Source organism: Plecotus auritus (genome assembly GCF_963455305.1).
Source record: "Plecotus auritus genome assembly, chromosome: 12".
Classification (NCBI taxonomy): domain Eukaryota; kingdom Metazoa; phylum Chordata; class Mammalia; order Chiroptera; family Vespertilionidae; genus Plecotus; species Plecotus auritus.
Window position 1 is genome coordinate 3,796,770 of NC_137778.1, and position 19,589 is coordinate 3,816,358.

The following is a 19,589-nucleotide window of genomic DNA, read 5'->3' on the forward strand; positions in this document are numbered from 1 at the left end:
GACCACTCTCCTAAATGGTTTTGGTGACACCCATCCCATTGCTTCCCTCCCTCGTGGCTCCTCTGCCTCTGCCAACATTCCAAATGTTGGTAAGCCCGGTTTGGTCCTGGACTCCCTTCTCTATCCAATTTTTTTTCTCAGTAATTTCATCTGCCCTTGACTTAAATTCCATCCATATGCCAACGATTTTCAATTGTTTATCTCATCTACCCTTAACTACAGATCCGTGAAAACCCTGCAATATCCTCTCCCAAATTCTAGGAGGGCAGTGCAATCCCAGTGCAGCCACAGGCTGCTCCAGCTCCCTAGGGTGGGGTAGGCCTCGTCTTCGGTGTCCTGGAACTGATGCTAAGGAAGACACCTTACTAGGGCTGAGATAATGACACGGGGAACCTTGTGGGTTCTCACCAAGGACATCTCTTCACAAATCTAGGCCCTCTCCACACTCTTCCTCGTGTTTATGTCTTGCAGCTGGAGGAAGGCTCCAAGATTATAACTGATTCTCAGTGATTTCCTTCATAAATTCTGTTTATTCATCTATTTACCTCACTTTGGTTGGCAGCATCCATTGTATTTTAGTGCTTGGTACAAATTCAATTTCAATATCATGTTACACATATACTACTTTTATAATAGTCATTTAAAAACATGTTTCCAATTTCTCAAAACTATAACGCATGGGGGGAAATGTAACATACTATAATAAACACTAGATTCGGCGATGTGTATGTTCCCTTGACGTCTTCCTTGTCCCAATGGGGTGAAACTACTAAAGGCTCATCATCTTTGTGCCCAGATGGGGACTTGAAACCCTCATGTACAGACTCGATATATATAGACTCACAAGCTCTTGACCTGATTTCTCTTTTAAAAAATTTTTTTTTTCTGATTTCAGAGAGGAAAGGAGGGAGGGAGAGATAGAACATCAATGATGAGAGACAATCATTGACCGGCTGCCTCCTGCACACCTTCTGCCCCTTTTTCTGTGGCATTACACAGCTCTTTCATCTTCCAGAACCTCAGTTTCCTCCTGTATAAAGTGAAAATAGCCCTCCACCTTCAAGCGTTGAAATGAAGATCCAATGCTAATGCATATAAAATAGAGAACAAATGAGAATAAGGACTTATTTTGTTCCTATGAGCTAGGCACTTCACATGCATTTCTTCCCAATTTTTAATATACGTATAACATAGGAATCCTCCACTGGTGGCCTCTGCTTTTCCACCACAAGGGGGGCTGGAGTGGGCGTGGCTGCCCTAAGTCTGACACCCATGATGCCTGCGGGAGCTGAGTCCCTGGGCCCATGAAGTCTCCACCCCCGAACCCTCCTTTGTGTGCTCCAGATGTTTGGCTGGTTTGCCTTATCAGTTTGGCTTCACGAGTGGCCTTGAATCCCAGCCCTGAGCCGGAGCTCTGTTCTCTGGAGCCTTGACCAGCTGGGCCCTGCACAGTTCTCCCCCACGCATATTCTTCAGCTGGAGCCTTGTTTCAAACGCCACCAACAAAACAGCAACGTTCTTATCTCCCTTAGGGACCTTGTTCTTGCTCCCACTTCCCCATGGCAGGCCCCACCCCCACCCCACCCTTAGGGTTCCATCTCTGGTGTGAATGAAGCTGGGTCTGTTTTATCCTTTGGACATTTCAATTTGAACTCTGGCCACACCCTGATCTTACCTGTCTGTCTGTCTTGCAGGGAGACTGGTTCAGCCAGACTCCACCACACACGTTCCCAGCTCCCCCTGCTCGCCCCTCTGCTGCTGAGGTTTCATAACTCAGTGTGCCCATGCCCTGGGGGGAATTGAAACCTTCACCTTTCCAGGAATGGTTAGAGCTAATTAAGAAAGAAGTAAGTTTACTTTTAAATCCCTGGGATTTGGCCATCTTCCTGATGGAGTCCATGTCCAAAGAGTTGAGCCGAATGTCTACCGTGAAATGGTGATAGGGGATGAAGTCCCCGCTGTGGCATTGGTCGCACCTGTGGGCATTTTCTTCTAAGAAGCGGGCACATTTCAAGTGCATGTCCACCTTCTGGTCCTTCAGCCACAGCTCATAGGCTGTTTTCTGCATCATTGGCCTGCAGAACCGAATGATGTGGCACTCGATGACCTCACTCTCCAGTTCACGAAGCGCTTCGTTCTCCCTGTGAGCTAGAGGGAACAGAAGGTTTTTCAGCCAGGTGGGGAATCAGGGGTACGAACCCACTCCCGCTACTTACCGTGGGTCAGCTCTGACTCAGCTGTGCCTTTAACTAAGAGGAAATATGGGTCCCTTCCAGGCCCTACTCACCCCGTCCTTCAATGGGCTTCAGAGACAAGGAGCGATGATTCACCTCAAACGAGGCCGAATTCTGCTTTAGAGCCTTCCGGAGTTCCTTGCCATTCCGGAAACAATCAAAGATGTTGGATTCCACAAGAGTCGCCAGGGCGTTGATCATCCTCTTCATGTTCCAACATGGGAGAATCTCAAACAGCAATTCCGTAGTGAAGGTCAGGCCAATGATGGCTGCACATCTGACCAACATCTGGTGGGAGAGGCTCATGCTATCCAGCTGGACCAGAGAGATTTCTGCAAGTGCAAAAGCCACACAGTAGGGAACTGCTCATCTGTCTTTACCAAATAGTTTCTAGAGACAGACCACTGTCCTGCTCTACAGCTCTTGTTCACAGAAACCCCACCAATGAGGCCAAAAGAAGTGTTTGCTTAGTGCCTACTTCACAGAATGCTTGCGCTGACAGCACGAAAAAATGCATATGCTAGGGTCTACAAATGCGCATGGCACGAAGGCCAGGCAAACATCAGACGGATTTCAAAGTTCTGATTTTGTGTTAAAGTGTGACAAGGATGGGCCACAGCAGGCGAAGGAACAGGGCCTGCCGTCTGTATTCTGTAGCTGGTCCTCTATCTTCTTCACTGGCTATTCTTTCTCCTGGAATCTCCTAGAAATCAGGCTTCCCACTGTCCTCCCCAGAGATTCTTTTTTTCCGGTGACACTCCATTACCATCTCTATGTTCACGACAAAGTGTCAGAGGGTTCCCAGCACCAATCCCACCTTCTCTTCTAAGCTCAGTGTCAGAGCTCACATGTCTTCCTGGACATCAGACCAGAATGCCATCACCTCACCCTCATCAGGGACAAAATGAGAACTTCTCAGCGTGTCCACAGACCACTATAGAAGCCACGCTAGGCCACCTTCCTATGCTGGCAGACACAGCGAATGAAAGCACAGAAATGAGCTAGAGGCTCTTTTGGAGACTGAGAACCTTGAGGTACCCCTCGGTCATCCTTTGAAACATTTGAAGTTCTTTATAGCTAGCATGAATCGGAGCTAAGTATATACAAGGACGTGGCTGGAAAATGGTTTTCTTTAAAAGAACAGTAACACATCTCTGATATAAATTCTCCTCTTTGCTATCTCTTACAAAAACAAATGGCAGAGAACTTTCATTATTACCTTCTCTCTCTCCTTACTTGGTTTCTGTTTAATTGAGAATGTACTGTACCTCATTCTTGCATGCAGCTGAAGAAAACTTTGTTCAAATTAGACTCCAGAATATGCACAGGAGGGAGGTGGCTCCTAATCAGAAGCAGAAAAGTCCCACCTTCCTGGAGCCTCCCCAGTCCAGGGTGACGCAAAGCAAGCCACGCCAGGGTGCCGATCTTATCAACTTTTCAGATCCTTGTCCTAGAGGAAGCAGAGGGTGCCCAGGTTCTGGAGAAGGAGCACCAGGTCGAGTTGTCTTTACCTTTCAGTGATGCTGGTGGTGACAAGTTCTTCAATCTGACACCACTAGCGAGTTTGCAGACTTCCTCACTTCCACCATCACCACTGAGAGTAAATGGTTTTAACAGCTCTGTTGGCTTAGCAACATTCTCTATCAGGAGGTAAAAGGCAAGAAAAGTGGACAGTCACTGTTCTGTCATTATCCTGATTTTCTGATGCACTTTGAGGTAGTCTCACATGAGGAAGAACAGGCAGATGTGTATGTTGGCTCACCAAATAGTTTGGAATATTGTTTTTAAGTAAAAATGATATATCAAAAATCTAAATTTATTTCAAAGATCTTTTGTCCTCCCCTTGGTCAATGTCGCTCAATGATTAGAGCATTGCCCCATGTACCAAAGGGTACAGGTTCAATTCTTGGTCAAGGGTATGTACCTGGGTTGCAAGTTCTGTCCCAGCTCTAGTTGGGGAGAGTGCGGGAGGCAACCAATCAATGTCTCTCTCACATCTCTCTTTCTCTCTCTGTCTCTCCTCCCTCCCTCCCTCTCTCTCCAAAAAATATTGATGGAAAAAATACCCTCAGGTGAGGATTAACAACAATAACAAAAAAGATGTTTTATCTCCCTACCCCCCCCCCAACAAAAACTATTGGAAGTACATGCAGTTTTACAAAATTTTTATTCAAAGATTATCACAAAGTATCTTATAGTATATATTTTAGAGAACCAAAATGGTGGCATAGGTAAATGCCAGTATTTGTTGCCTCTCACAACCACATCAAAATTACAACTAAAATACAAAATAACCATCATTTAGAACTGCCTGAAATCTGGCTGAATGAAAGTCGTACAACTACAGAAGTAAAGAAGAAAGTACATCAAGACTGGTAGAAAGGGTGGAGGTACAGAATGGGCTAGTTGACACTGACATGTGGTGTGTGTGTGTGTGTGTGTGTGTGTGTGTGTGTGTGTGTGTGTGTTTAATTGGGAGGGATATCTTCACTGTAGAGGCCTCTCATGAGAATCAAGGAGTCTCAGCCCCACACCAGTCCCCCAGCCTAGAGTTAAAGAGCTGGGAAGAGAAGTCCCCATAATTTAGGGCTATAAAAACCAGCAGGGGTTGTGGCTGAGTGACACAGAGGCTGCTGGAGCCCCAGGCAGATCCTCTTAGAGGGCCGGCACATGACCTTACATGGTCCGCTTCCTGTGAGCAACGGCTGGGGGGGAGCCAGGGCCATAGGGGGAGGAACTGGATTGTCCAGCATTGGGGCAGGAACTTGGAGGCGGCTTTCTCCCTGACCACAGTGCTTGCAGGGGTCATTGTTCCTGTGCTGGACCTCCCCTGTCCCAGAGCTGACTGGCAGCCATATCTGAGTTTCCATCAGCATGGCCCACACTGTTTGTTCCATGTTGGTGATTTCCTTAGACCCTGCCCCATCCAATATGCAATCTAACCCAAGCTGTTTGCAGCAGCTTTTCCAGATGAATGGCCTGTCCTGGTTCAGGCTTCAGACTTTGCTAAAATCTCTCAAACAAGCAGCCTTGCCCAAATCTATCAATGAAAGGCCCAAGACCTGGCACTAGCATCAGCCTGCCTTGCTTCACAGCTTGACACTTCTAAGCCCAATACAAGTAGCAGCCACCTGCAGATCTCTCTATAGCTCCTGCCAGGTGGCCCCAGGCAGTGGCTGATTTTAAAGCCCTAGAGCCAGTGCACCAGGTGAATAGCTTCAGACCACACCAGATTACAACTCTACACATTCACAAGTGACATACTCAAGGGGAAGACTCAGTGAGCACCAAAGCCCCAGTGAAGCAAGTCCTGCTCCATAGGGGTGTTTCCTGCATAGCAGCTCTTCCACTGTAGTCGCAGCTGGCCCTCACAGCCAATTGGCCTGGGGGTCAGTTCCTCCCAATGATACCAATAGCAATCAAGGGTTAACCACAATAATTCAGTGCACACAGCTCAAACAGGGGCACACCTAAAGTGCCCAGCTCAGGTGACTGGGGAGGTTGAGCCATTGGACCCTACAGGACACATACTTCACAAGGCCTCTCTACCAATTCCAAGAGACATAGCACTTCTACATAATACAAGAAACAAACACAAGGGAAGCAACCAAAATGTGGATACAAAGAAACATGTCACAAATGAAAGAACAGAAGAAATCTCCAGAAAAAAGAACTACTAGATACAGAGTTCAAAATAATGGTTATAAGGGTGCTCAAGGATCTTAACAAGAGCTTCGAGGAATTTTGTAAGAATTTCAAGGATTTTAGTGAGAATTTCAAGAAAATTAGTGAGAATATCAAAGAAATGAGAAAGGACCAGTCAGGAACAAAGGATACACTAAGAGAAATGAAAAATAATTTACAGGGAATCAACAGACTAGAGTATGCAAAAAATGAAATCAGTGATTGGAATATGAGGAAGCAAAAAACACCCAACCAGAAGAGCAAAAAGAATAAAAACATATGAAGGTAGTATAAAGAGCCTCTGGGACAACTTCAAGTTACCAGCATTTGCATCATGGGGGTGCTAGAAAGAGAAGAGAGAGAGCAAGAGATTGCAGATCTATTTGAAGAAAAAATGACAGAAAACTTCCCCTACCCGGTGAGAGAAATAGACTTACAAGTCCAGGAAGTTCAGAGAGTCCTAAACAAGAGGAACTCAAAGAGGCCCACACCAAGACACATTATAATTAAAATGCCAATGATTAAAGACAAAGAGAGAATCATAAAGGCAGCAAGAGAAAAGCAGTTAGTTACCTACAAGGGAGCACCCATAAGACTGTCAGCTGATTTCTCAACTGAAGCTTTGCAGGCCAGAAGGGAGTGGCAAAAAATATTCAAAATGATGACTAAGCAAGGACCTACAACCAAGATTACTCTAGCCAGCAAAGCTGTCATTTAGAATTGAAGGTCAGATAAAGAGCTTCACAGACAAGAAAAGGCTAAAGGAGTTCATCATCACCAAACCAGTATTACATGAAATGTTGAAGAGTATTCTTGAAGAAGGAGGAGGAGGAGGAGGAAGAGAAGAAAAATATGAACCAAAAAATGGCAATAGATACTTATCAACAATTAATATCAAAAAATCAAAATAAATGAACAAAGAACCTAATGAACAAAATAAACTGATGAATAAAATAGAACCAGAGGCATGGAAACATGGAACATACTGACAAATCTCAGAGGGAAGGGAAAGATTAGCCAAAGATCTTATATGCATGTATGTATCACTTATGGACACAGACAATAGTGTGGTGAAGACCTGTGGTGGGGTGGGCAAGGGCACAGGGGAGCAGGAATGTGGGGAAGAAAGGGGGACATTGTAATACTCTCAACAATAATGACTTTAAAAAAACATATATTTTACACATGTTCAATACCCACACTCAGATGCCAACACATTCATGAGGAGACGGTACTCTGCTTGTGACTTGGTTAGGATCAGAAAGAGATATCAGAAATGGCAAGGCCTGAATAGTAAACTTGCCTAGTAATGTTGTCTTCTGGGACTCAAAAATGCTACGTTCTCTTGCGGTTGGAGGTATCAGGTCCCATAGTCCTTGACTCCCCCAACCCTCTGGCCCTTGTTGAAGCCGCCCAGGGAAAAGCCCACTCTTGCTGCCCTCTCTGCAGAAGGACAGGGAAAGAACTCGCTGTGGGACTCACTGAACAGGTTATTCCAGGTCACGTTTGCCTTTTCCTCAGACTGTATCGGTTGGAAAACAAGCACCCTGTGCTGGTCAAGGTTTTTCAGCAATTCTTCGCAGTAGAATGGGATCCCACAGCTTCCCTCCACTAGGTACCTGTAGGGAACACAAGGCAACCTACTTACCTGGAAGAGCCACCTTTCCGGATGGAACAACATTTGAGTCTTCTCAATCATTTGAAAATAATCTCTTCTCAGACTCGATTGCTTTTCTTTTTTTTTCTAATTACCTACAGCATTTAGCATCTGTCCAAAGCCAAAACTATAAAACAAGGGACATCCTCAGTCTTGCTTCCCTTCCTCACCTTATAAATGGCCATTTTCATTAATTTCTGGTTTATATTTTCAATGTTTCTTGCAGAAGCAAGACATCCTCATTAGAAAGAACGTTGGCAGAGACCAGGTGGGCTGTAAACAGCCAGCTAAAGGTCAGGTGTTGACCGTGTGCTTCAGGGCACTCCTGTTAAGCCCCAGGAGGAGGTGACTGAGCGGCTCAGGAGGCACTGACTAGACAGCCAGCTTTCCATGTGCACCGGCAGCCAACACCAGCACCAGACCACACTGCTGCCTGCCGAGCAGGACCTTGATTAGGTGATTAGGTGCAGGTTGTGGTCTTTCATGTTTACCATTTTGACTTTTGAGTCACTTGCTCATGACAATGTCCTAAGACTTGATTAGAGTAGAACCCACATCCAGCAAGATGAAAGAGAAACAAATTGATGTCCCCACACAGTCTGAGCAGGCACAACAGGGACTATAACAAGGAAAGGAGGACAGCATCCCTCCTACCAGCCTGAGGGATGGCCCCTTTGAGAGGCGGAAATAGCCACTTTAAGCCGCATCTTAAGGAATCTGATGAGGTCTGGACCTGCGCAGTGAATGCAGATGCCTTCGGGACAAAACAGGCTACTCACAAGTCCAGTTCTTTGGGGATGCCCTTGACGTTGAGGTCCAGGCAGACCTTGTTGCGGATGTCGCTGGGCTGCACGGCGCCGATGATGACGTAGGTGGTGTTCCTGTTCTTTATGATGGCGCTGGCAGCTTCACAGGGCTTGTCGAGGAATGGAGATAGGGACATGATGATGAAGATAGGGACGGTCTGGATAAGCTTCTCCAGAAAGGCCCAGGAGGTCACGTCCACAAACTGGGCCTCATCGATGATAAAAATAACCCTTTCCTGTTTCACTGTCTGGACAAGGGGCAGAAACAGGAAGACAAATGCTGTGGGACTTCGGGGTTTATCCACGTGTGGGTCTGCATGAGGACCCCTGGGTTGTGTGGGGCTGAATTAAACATTTTCTTCCTAACAAAGCTGAATTCAGATGCCACTAACTTGGAATTTGTGGCAAATTGGAGAGAGCTGGCTGGAATGGACTCTTACTTGGGCAAATCTTTGTGCAAAGATAATACAAATTTGTAGGAGAGATGGGGTTGTGGCCAAGTAAAAGCACCCATTCCATAAAATAACAGTCGTTTCCTACACGTCATTTTAATCTATTGGCAAATGAAGCCTCCCAGGGATATTGACTTGACATTCATTCCACTCATGCATATCCAGCACACACCGGCCACACGCACCAGCCATGCACACTGGCCACGCACACTGGCCCCGCATACCGGCCACGCACACCGGCTACGCACACCGGCCGCATGCAATCATTCCACCCATGCATATCCAGCACACACTGGCCACACACGCCAGTCACACGCACTGGCCACACGCACCGGCCACACACACCAGCCACATGCAATCATTCCACCCATGCATATCCAACACACACTGGCCACACACACCGGCCACATGCACCAGCCACATGCAATCATTCCGCCCATGCATATCCAGCACACACTGGCCACACGCACTGGCCGCATGCACCGGCCACACGCACCAGCCACACACACTTGCCATACACACGGGGCTGGGCCTGCAGAGGCTGCGCTCAGGGCGGCAGAGCCAGTCCTGCGTCCCAGCACCTGCTGCTGCTCCCGCTGGAACTCTGCATGGTCACACTACAGACAGATCCCATACCCTCCATCTGTCAGACTGCCTTTTCCTGCTGGTCTGAATTATTCATTTGCTCACTATCATTGATTGGGAACCTGTGAGGGTCAGGCGCCATCTAGGTGCTGGGGCACAAGTTAGAGTCAGCCCTCGTCTCGCGGGCCCTCATTTCCACATGGGAGGGATGTAGGGACAAACCTGCCCCCTCTCACTGTCACAGGCTACCCTCCTCTCACTGCCCCAGGCTGCCCCCTCTCACTCCCTCAGGCTCCACTCCTCTCACTGCCCCAGGCTGCCCCCTCTCACTCCCCAGGCTGCCCTCCTCTCACTGCCCCAGGCTGCCCACTCTCACTGCCCCAGGCTGCCCTCCTCTCACTGTCCCAGGCTGCCCCCTCTCACTGCCCCAGGCTGCCCTCCTCTCACTGTCCCAGGCTGCCCCCTCTCACTCCCCAGGCTGCCCCCTCTCACTGCCCCAGACTGCCCCCTCTCACTATCCCAGGCTGCCCCCTCTCACTGCCCCAGGCTGCCCCCTCTCACTCCCCAGGCTGCCCCCTCTCACTGCCCCAGACTGCCCCCTCTCACTATCCCAGGCTGCCCCCTCTCACTCCCCAGGCTGCCTCCTCTCACTGCCCCAGACTGCCCCCTCTCACTATCCCAGGCTGCCCCCTCTCACTCCCCAGGCTGCCCCCTCTCACTGCCCCAGACTGCCCCCTCTCACTCCCCAGGCTGCCCTCCTCTCACTCCCCAGGCTGCCCCCTCTCACTCCCCAGGCTGCCCTCCTCTCACTCCCCAGGCTGCCCCCTCTCACTCCCCAGGCTGCCCTCCTCTCACTGTCCCAGGCTGCCCTCCTCTCACTCCCCCAGGCTGCCCTCCTCTCACTCCCCCAGGCTGCCCCCTCTCACTGCCCCAGGCTGCCCTCCTCTCACTGCCCCAGGCTGCCCTCCTCTCACTGTCCCAGGCTGCCCCCTCTCACTGCCCCAGGCTGCCCCCTCTCACTCCCCAGGCTGCCCCCTCTCACTGCCCCAGGCTACCCACTCTCACTGCCCCAGGCTGCCCTCCTCTCACTGTCCCAGGCTGCCCCCTCTCACTCCCCCAGGCTGCCCCCTCTCACTGCCCCAGGCTGCCCCCTCTCACTCCCCAGGCTGCCCTCCTCTCACTGCCCCAGGCTACCCACTCTCACTGCCCCAGGCTGCCCTCCTCTCACTGTCCCAGGCTGCCCCCTCTCACTGCCCCAGGCTGCCCTCCTCTCACTGCCCCAGGCTGCCCTCCTCTCACTGCTCCAGGCTGCCCTCCTCTCACTCCCCCAGGCTGCCCTCCTCTCACTGCCCCAGGCTGCCCTCCTCTCACTGCCCCAGGCTGCCCACTCTCACTGCCCCAGGCTGCCCTCCTCTCACTGTCCCAGGCTGCCCCCTCTCACTGCCCCAGGCTGCCCTCCTCTCACTGCCCCAGGCTGCCCTCCTCTCACTGCTCCAGGCTGCCCTCCTCTCACTCCCCCAGGCTGCCCTCCTCTCACTCCCCCAGGCTGCCCTCCTCTCACTCCCCCAGGCTGCCCCCTCTCACTGTCCCAGACTGCCCCCCCTCTCACTGTCCCAGGCTGCTCCCCCTCTCACTGTCCCAGGCTCCCCTCCTCTCACTCCCCCAGGCTGCCCCCTCTCACTGTCCCAGACTGCCCCCCCTCACTGTCCCAGGCTGCCCCCCCTCTCACTATCCCAGGCTGCCCCCTCTCACTGTCCCAGACTGCCCCCTCTCACTATCCCAGGCTGCCCCCTCTCACTGTCCCAGACTGCCCCCTCTCACTCCCCCAGGCTGCCCCCCCTCTCACTATCCCAGGCTGCCCCCCCCCTCTCACTATCCCAGGCTGCCCCCTCTCACTGTCCCAGACTGCCCCCTCTCACTCTCCCAGGCTGCCCCCTCTCACTGCCCCAGGCTGCCCTCCTCTCACTGCCCCAGGCTGCCCCCCTCTCACTCCCCCAGGCTGCCCTCCTCTCACTCCCCCAGGCTGCCCCCTCTCACTGTCCCAGACTGCCCCCCCCTCACTGTCCCAGGCTGCCCCCCCTCTCACTATCCCAGGCTGCCCCCTCTCACTGTCCCAGACTGCCCCCTCTCACTATCCCAGGCTGCCCCCTCTCACTATCCCAGACCGCCCCCTCTCATTCCCCCAGGCTGCCCTCCTCTCACCGCCCCAGGCTGGGTTAGCTTCTTGTGGTTCCTTCTGAGAAGAGATGAGGTTACCCATTCTTTTCCTCTATGTTTTTAATAAATAAAAGCAGCAGCCCTAGCTGGTTTGGCTCAGTGGATAGTGTGTTGGCCTGCAGACTGAAAGGTCCCAGGTTTGATTCCGGTCAGGTTAAGGGCACACGCCCGAGTTGCGGGCTCGATCCTCAGTAGGAGGCATGTAGGAGGCAGCCAATCAATGATTCTCTCAATCAAAGTTTCTATTTTTCCCTCCCTCTCCCTTCCTCTCTGAAATCAATATCTATAATAATAAAAGCATAATATGCTAATTAGACCAGAAGACCTTCCGGAAGAAGCCGGGGCTGGGAGGGAAGCTCAGGTCCTGGGCGCCAGCGGGAAGCTGGTGCGGGCAGCTGGGGGAAGGCAGGCCTACTCTTGCAAGAATTTCATGCACCAGCCTCTAGTATATATATAATCAGCAAAGGCTACTTTAACACTGCAAATCTCCCAGACAGTCATTCCGAGTATAACCTGCCTTGTCGCACACCCTTAACAAGTTTACTTTGACAGCCCTTCACTGACCCAGAGAAATTTAATTAATGGTGTTGTCAGTGTTATTTGTGAACCAAGGAGAGTAGAGTAGGAACAAAACAGCATGAATCTGAGAGTCCATCACGGGCCCCAGTTCTTCAATTTTAAGACGAGGACAGTGAATCGGATTCTCTTATGTGAGTAGAAGCAGCATGGGCCATGCCCGCGCTGTGTGTGCTCTTCACATAAACGGGCTGCTGAGTCCTCCGCACGCTCAGGGGAGGTGGGACTGCTGAGTCTCCCTAGGCGCAGTAAATTCAGACAGGGTAGGTGACCTGCCACGGTCACAGAGCAATGATGCACAGATTGTCATCACGGCCCACAGTGAAAGCACATCTTCAGCGGTGGCTTCCAAACTACACTGCGCGTTAGACCTGATGGAGAAGTTTTAGAACAACGGCACGAAGCTGAACAGATCCCTCAGCCCAACCCAAGCTCTTCTGGATCTTTAGGAATGGGACTCATGGGTCCGTCTTTTCTAAGAAGCTTCCTGGATACTTGTGATGCACATGGTCCAAAGCATGGCATTCAGAAACTGCCCAGACTGCCTTGTTTATGTGCCTGGATGGAGAAGGATGGAGAATGGTAAGCCTGAGTCAATGCCACATGTATTATATGCTAGTAATCAGTGATTATGTGCCAGAAGCAATGCCGGACAATAGTGATATAACCAGCAGCAAGTGACTCCCGTCCCTAGAGGCTCACAAACACAGTGGGGAAAATACAAGCAGAAATATGTCCGAAGTGCCACAGAAGCAGGTAGAAGAGGCCTTAGTCATGCCTAGTGATTTGGGAAGCTCTCACCAAAGAGTTGACACTGAAGGATGAGTAGCATTTCTCCAGGTTAAAAAAATAATAATAAAATTTTAATATATATATTTATTTATATTTTATTATTATTATTTTATATATGTATGTTTTGGATTTTATCTTATTAGTAATGGGAATTACTCAGAGAGTATGAAGTGTAGACTGGTTGGATTTGCATATACTCTGGCACTTATATGGAGGATGAATTGGGGTGAGGAGGTGTGAGGTGCAGAGATTGGTTGGAAAGCTATGACAATGGTCCAGAAGGAGCCCAATATAGCAGGGGGCAGAGCATGGGGTATTCCAGAGACCACCCAATGGAGAAAGAGGAGGACTCAGCAACTGAGTAGATGGATGTGGCAACTGGTGAGGAGGGGAGCAAAGTGGAAAGGAGTTAATGATTCATGAAGGAATTTGCCAGGAACTAATCAAGGATCGGGATCAGAATGAGGAAGAAAGGGCACTGGAGTAGGAAACAAATAAATTTACTACCAGCCCCTGAAGTGAGTGGGAGTTACTGCATCGTGTGGAATATTCGCCCTTGGAAGTGCGGTCTGGTTCTTATGAGAGAGGTGGGAACTAGAGTATAGATTTGGTGACCATCAACATACAGAGCGCTAACACTGGCTGAGTGTTTCACTTCAGCCTTACAACCCTGGGAGCTAGGCACTGTTGTTTCCCCATCTTACAGATGATAACGCGAAAGCATAGGCAGGTGAAGTCACTTGCTCGAGGTTCCACCCTTGGTAGCCTGCTGCAGAAGCTACATACAAGCCACTCTTCCAGATGGGAAACAAAGAGGTGGTTTTAAGGAGAGGCCACACTCCCAGGAATAATATTAAGGGATTACGTTCAAGTTTAGCATAATCTGAGCTCACAGCCTGGGGCAGTGAGAGGGGGGCAGCCTGGGGCTACATTCTGAATGGACTCCGAGCTCAAGGTTGGAAGGATGGAGGAAAAAGAAACATTTTAGGATACAAGGTTTCCCACAATTCAAAGCTTCCTGCCCCTTAGGTCGCCCAGCTCTGTGATGCGATGCCCAGTTTTCCTCCCCCCATTACTCCACCCGCAGACGTTCTTACTCTCTCCAAGATCTTCATAAACAATGCTTCCAGCTGCTTCTGCTTTCTCAAGATGCTCATCTTGGAAACCTCTCGTGAGGTAGGGAACTGTGTGAAGAATAATGCGAACGTTAAGTATGGGAAAACAGCAAAGGGAACTAGCTGTGTGACTTTGGGCAAATCACTTTACTGTTCTGTGTCTTCACATCCTCATGTGTTAGATATCCCATAATGTCCTTTCCAGCTTTAATACCCTTTGTCACTGGATCTAGTAGATACAGGGATGAACAGGGCACACTCGGTCCTGCACTGGCAGGCACCACTGGAGTAGAGGCGTGGGCTAGGATCGTATAGCTTTGATAGAAAGGCAAAGAAAATTTTCTTGAGTGTGACATTTCTCGACACCTCCAATATGTCTCAGGAAGGGGAATGCTCATTCAGGGAAGGTTGGGAGGCACTTCCTCACCACACAGATTCTCCAGGTGAGAAAAGAAAAGGAATCACAAGTCAAAGAGAAGCCAGGTCACAGAACATCAGGGAGGACTTGCTCCACCCGCCCCATCACTATTTCTTGAGGAAGTCTAACACTAGGAGGTTACCTGGACATGGAAAATGTCATTAAAGATACAGTGGAATTTCTCATCCAACAGTGTCTTGACTTTATTTTGAATGTTGGTCTGTCGTTCTTTGTAGTGTTTACAAGCATCCAGACCTAAGACATTGGCCATGAGTATCTGGATGGTATAAAAATTTTGATGGAAGCTGATCTTAGTCAAGGCAATAGCAATAGTCCTGTTTATAAGAAAGTCAAGAATCAGAAGGGAGTTTTAAAATATATACACATTTTAAATCTGTTTCTATTGATTTCAGAGAGAGGAAGGGAGAGAGAAACATCAATGAGGAGAGAGAATCATTGATCCGCTGCCTCCTACATGCCCCCCACCCCCCTGACTGGGGATCAAGCCCACAATTGGGGCATGTGCTCTGATCAGGAATCGAACCAAACTGTGACCTCCTGGTTCAGAGGTCAATGCTCAACCACTGAGCACCACCAGCCGAGCTTAAATGTATTTTCTGAAATTAATAAAGGTTGAAGGCAAGCTCTGACTCTTCTTCATATTCAGTTGTCCTAACAGCAACTCCCCAAGCGATCTGCAGGCCTTTCTTAATTCTGCCTCAGACACTCGGCCTTTTCCACTGGGTTCCTAAGCCCAGGTCAGTTCGCCTTCTTCCCCAGGCCCACCACCTCCACCTTGGTGCAGGCCTCATCCTCTCACCCGTGCTACCCAATGGCATGCCTCTTGCCCTGCCTGGCGTCATGACACTGCATGCATTGTCTTCACAGAGGCTACTGTTTCCAGATAGATGCAAAGCTTCTCTCCTACTTAGAATTTTCCAGTGACTCCCACGCTCTAAAGGGATAAGTCTGGACTCCTCTCTGACGTATAAGACTCTCCAAGGCCTCATCATGTACTTTCCTGCCACTCTCTGTCCAGCAGCCTATCCTCCACCACCAACAGACAGCACAGAACTGTCTACGCTCTCCGTGCCTTCCCTTCCTGTCTCCCAGATGGGGTGTGATCACATCCCGCAGCGTCTCCCAGCCCTCCTGCTCCTCTGCACCTCTCCGTGCAGGTGCAGCCTCCTGCATTCGTCCCTGATGTCCCAAGGCTGCGTTACACATGCTTCTCCCTCAGCTCCCACCACACTCTCTAGTATGCCTCTGTCATTGTCCTTTCCGCATCCCATTTCTACTCTCATCTCTATCTTCTGTGAGAGCTCCTGCAGGCCAGGAATCAGATGTTCTTCTTCTTCGGGGCATTGGCACTGGTTATGGTTGACTCATGCCCCACCCAAATTCATATGCTGTGTCTTAACCTCCGTACCTCGCAATGTGACCTTGTTTGGCCACAGGGTCATTGTAGATGTAATGAAATTAAGATGAGGTCAAGCTGGAGTAGGGTGGGCCCTTAATCCAATATGACTGTGTCTTTATAAGGGGAAATTTGGAGACGGAGAATATCATGCGAAGATGAAGGCAGAAGTTGGGGTGGTGTTTCCATAAGCCAAGGAACACCAATAATTGCACCAGGAGCCAGGGGAGGAGCACAGGCAGGTTGTCCCTTGTGGCTCTCAGAAGGAACCAACCCTGCTGACACCTTGCTCTCAGACTTCTAGCTGCCAGTAACGAGAGACGATAAATTTCTGTTGATGGGCAATCCCGTTTGTGGTACTTCGTTACAGCAGCTCTAGCAAATAGATACAGCACTTAACAGTTCCTGAAGCATAGTACTAACTCAGTAAGTGATGGAATGAATGCATGAATGTCTTCTGGTTGTTATGAATTATCTCCTTAACAATGTTAAAGATATTTCAAAACAGGCCTCCCTCAGGCCTGACACCAAAAAGAGTGGCAGCTAAAAATAATACAAGGCCAATAAGCACTTTCCCCTCAGAGCCTTCAGGCTGGGTGGTGGAAGAGGTGAGACATCAGCATCGGCATCTGGTCACCATCACTGCTACTGAAGCCCATGCTCACCTCAGTGAGGGTGCCAGGTGGGTTGTCCCAGAGAGCCCTCACGACATTCAGGCTAGGAAAGGAGGCAAGCAGTATGTGGTAAATACACTAGCTTTGCCTTCCCAAGGAAAACGCAGAGGCCTGTCCTTGTCGCTCCCACTCCCAGACAGAGCTCAACGGTGTGAACCCGTGACTGTCAGCCGGCTGGATAGATGTATGTTCTCGTCCTGCACACCCACCCTAGCCTGGTCTCCACCCCTTGCCGCTGCTCTCAACCTGCCTGCACCTGGGCTTACCCGGGAAGCTCTGACATCTGCGAGCCAAGCTCCACCTGGCATGAAATCAGGGTCTCCAGGGCTCAGCCAGGTCTCATTGTCTTGGTTCAATATGATTATCATTATTTATTTATTTAGCACAAGGGGGCATGGCACCCGTAATGGACAGGTTGTGTGTGGTTTACGTGATGCAAATTATATAAAGGAGAGGAGCTTTAAAATAGATGAAACTTGTAAGGACATCAGGATTCTCTGGGTGGACAAGAAAGAAACGGTCATCGCCAGACACTCACCTGTGGTTCTCACCTTGGGACAGGTACTCAATTTCCATGAGTATCTGGCTTTTTCCGTAGCCCGACAAGCCTTCGTACATGAGGATGCGGCTGCAGTTGGACGTCAGAAATTCCTTCATATTGCACCTGAAGTATTTCAGCTCCTTCTCACGTCCTGCCATTTTTATTTTTTAAAAAGAGAGCAAACCCAGTCAACATAAAATAGTGGAGAGACATAAGAAGCACATAGTGACACGTCACCCAAGGAGACCTGTGGGATTTCCAGGGCATCGTTCATGGACTCTCGCGAGGTCCTGCACACTTTGAAATGTTTGAACATCTTTTTCTAGAGCTTTCCAGTTGTGATTCCCAGTAATGCTCATTATATATGCGACTCTTATAACGCGCATTGAAACGTCCATTGACTTTTAGTGCAGAATAGTGAGGTGCGCTGGAATCACACGACCAGGAAGGAAACCAGGGGTCGCTGACTTCAATTCTGGTTTTCCCTTCCTTTTCCTTTTTTCCTAGGAATTAGCTGTTTGACACACGGTGGAAGTCATCTAAAGATGATTACACTAGCAAATACATTTATTATAGTCAGGGTTCTATATTGAATGATTATGGATAGAATATTTTATTTCTAATTCTGTGAAGGAAACTTGCTCTCTGTGAGTGAACAATTATAGTTATCTCAGGGCTACTAGAAACATTATCAGTGATAAGAAAATTCAGCTTACTTTAAAAAAATCATGTAGACTTACTCCTAAGAACAACCCAAATTTTTAGTAAAAAGGAATGTTAGGGTTTTTATTATTATAAATGTAACAAATGCTCACTGTAGAAAACATGGAAAATGCAGAAAAGGAAAAGAAGAACATCGAAGTCAGCTTGGGTTGCAGCCCTGTCACTACTACTTTGTGTGTGTTTATATATATATAACGGGGGCCCCGATTAAAATCGGAAAGTCAGCCACAGCCTTTGAAACCTGGACGGGAAGGAACAGCCAGGCCTGGGATTCCAAGGGAGCGAGCACATCCTGTCAAAGAGCTGAAGGCTCATTTGGGGCCAAACCTTTTCTGGCCAGCTCCCTGTGCAAGGCCAGTCTTGTTCTCCGTTGATTAACAGAAGGCACGTGTAATTATATATCTTTTCATCAACATGATTTTTAAAAACGGCCTAAGAAATGGAGAGTGTCAGGGTCTTTGGGGGAGGAGGGTGTCAGGGTCTTTGGGGGAGGAGGGTGTCAGGGTCTTTGGGGGAAGGAGGGTGTCAGGGTCTTTGGGGGAGGAGGGTGTCAGAGTCTTTGGGGGAGGAGGATGTCAGAGTCTTTGGGGAGGAGGGTGTCAGGGTCTTTGGGGGAGGAGGGTGTCAGGGTCTTTGGGGGAGGAGGGTGTCAGGGTCTTTGGGGGAGGAGGGTGTCAGGGTCTTTGGGGGAAGGAGGGTGTCAGGGTCTTTGGGGGAGGAGGATGTCAGAGTCTTTGGGGAGGAGGGTGTCAGAGTCTTTGGGGAGGAGGGTGTCAGGTCTTTGCGGGGAGGGAGAGACCAAGCACGTGGGGTGCCCCGAACACTGCTCTTTTTCTTTGTTTGCCTGGATAGTGATCATGGGTTCATTGGTGATGATTCATGACGCTGCAGACTTAGCATTGGCGCACTGTTCTGCATGTTTTGTTATAGTTCACTAGGGGAGTTTAGAAATCAAGGCCCACTACGTACCCAGCAGAGGGTAAGCCTCATTCCTGTTGCAGATGAGGTAGGCCATGCCAAACATGCTGAGGAGAAGAACAGAGATGTTAGAGTCACAGCAGGGCGGGCTGAGGGCAGGCTGGCTTGGTCCCAGGGAGCCTCCTTTCTAGTCTAACCAACTGCCCCAGCTCACGGGCTGCAGATGCCAAGAGGAGGAGAAAGAGGTGTTCTTACCTGGCGACAGAGTCCAAGCGACTTACAGCCGCCTTCTCCGCAGCGCCTGGTACCTTGTTCAATGAATGCTTGCAGAGTCTGCATTGGCAGAACTGACCCGTTTCTAGGGAACCAGACACCCAATATGGGACCAATCAACTTGGATATGGTGTACTGTCCCCCATCCTGGGAGGAGTCCCCCAATGCTCACACAATCCCCGCTCAGCTTTGTTGAGCACATGCTGCATGCCTGGCAGTTTTAAGTACTTTCCATATATCATTTCCTTTGCTCCTGACAAAACCTTATTAAGGAGATACTATGATTCTGTCCATTTTACAAGTGAGGAAGTGGAGGTGCAGAGTGTATCTTGCCCAAGGTCCCGTGTCTGGTAGTGAGTAGGCAGGGCACTCATGCCTGATCACTGCATATTCTCTCTTGAAGGAGCTGTTTGGTCAAACAGCTCATTCCTGGTCTGTATGTCATACTACCCGCTTCCGCCTGGTGTAGCAACGGCAATCTCCCATGGGAGGCCCTGTTCGTATTTG

General features: G+C 49.5%; 1 protein-coding gene across 1 annotated transcript in view; it reads right to left on the minus strand.

The window, feature by feature from the left end:
• The window catches only part of ADCY10 (adenylate cyclase 10), a gene marked incomplete at its 5' end in the record, with an annotated part of 56,884 nt that overhangs the window by 15,997 nt on the left and 21,298 nt on the right, over positions 1–19,589 (minus strand). Inside the window, 9 exons of the mRNA XM_080648304.1 lie at positions 1,858–2,148; positions 2,288–2,566; positions 3,746–3,874; positions 7,401–7,537; positions 8,355–8,629; positions 14,101–14,187; positions 14,679–14,871; positions 17,166–17,319; positions 18,861–18,916. Of these exons, the coding sequence (XP_080504430.1) occupies positions 1,858–2,148; positions 2,288–2,566; positions 3,746–3,874; positions 7,401–7,537; positions 8,355–8,629; positions 14,101–14,187; positions 14,679–14,871; positions 17,166–17,319; positions 18,861–18,916 (1,601 nt within the window). The remainder of the gene's footprint in view (positions 1–1,857; positions 2,149–2,287; positions 2,567–3,745; positions 3,875–7,400; positions 7,538–8,354; positions 8,630–14,100; positions 14,188–14,678; positions 14,872–17,165; positions 17,320–18,860; positions 18,917–19,589) is intronic.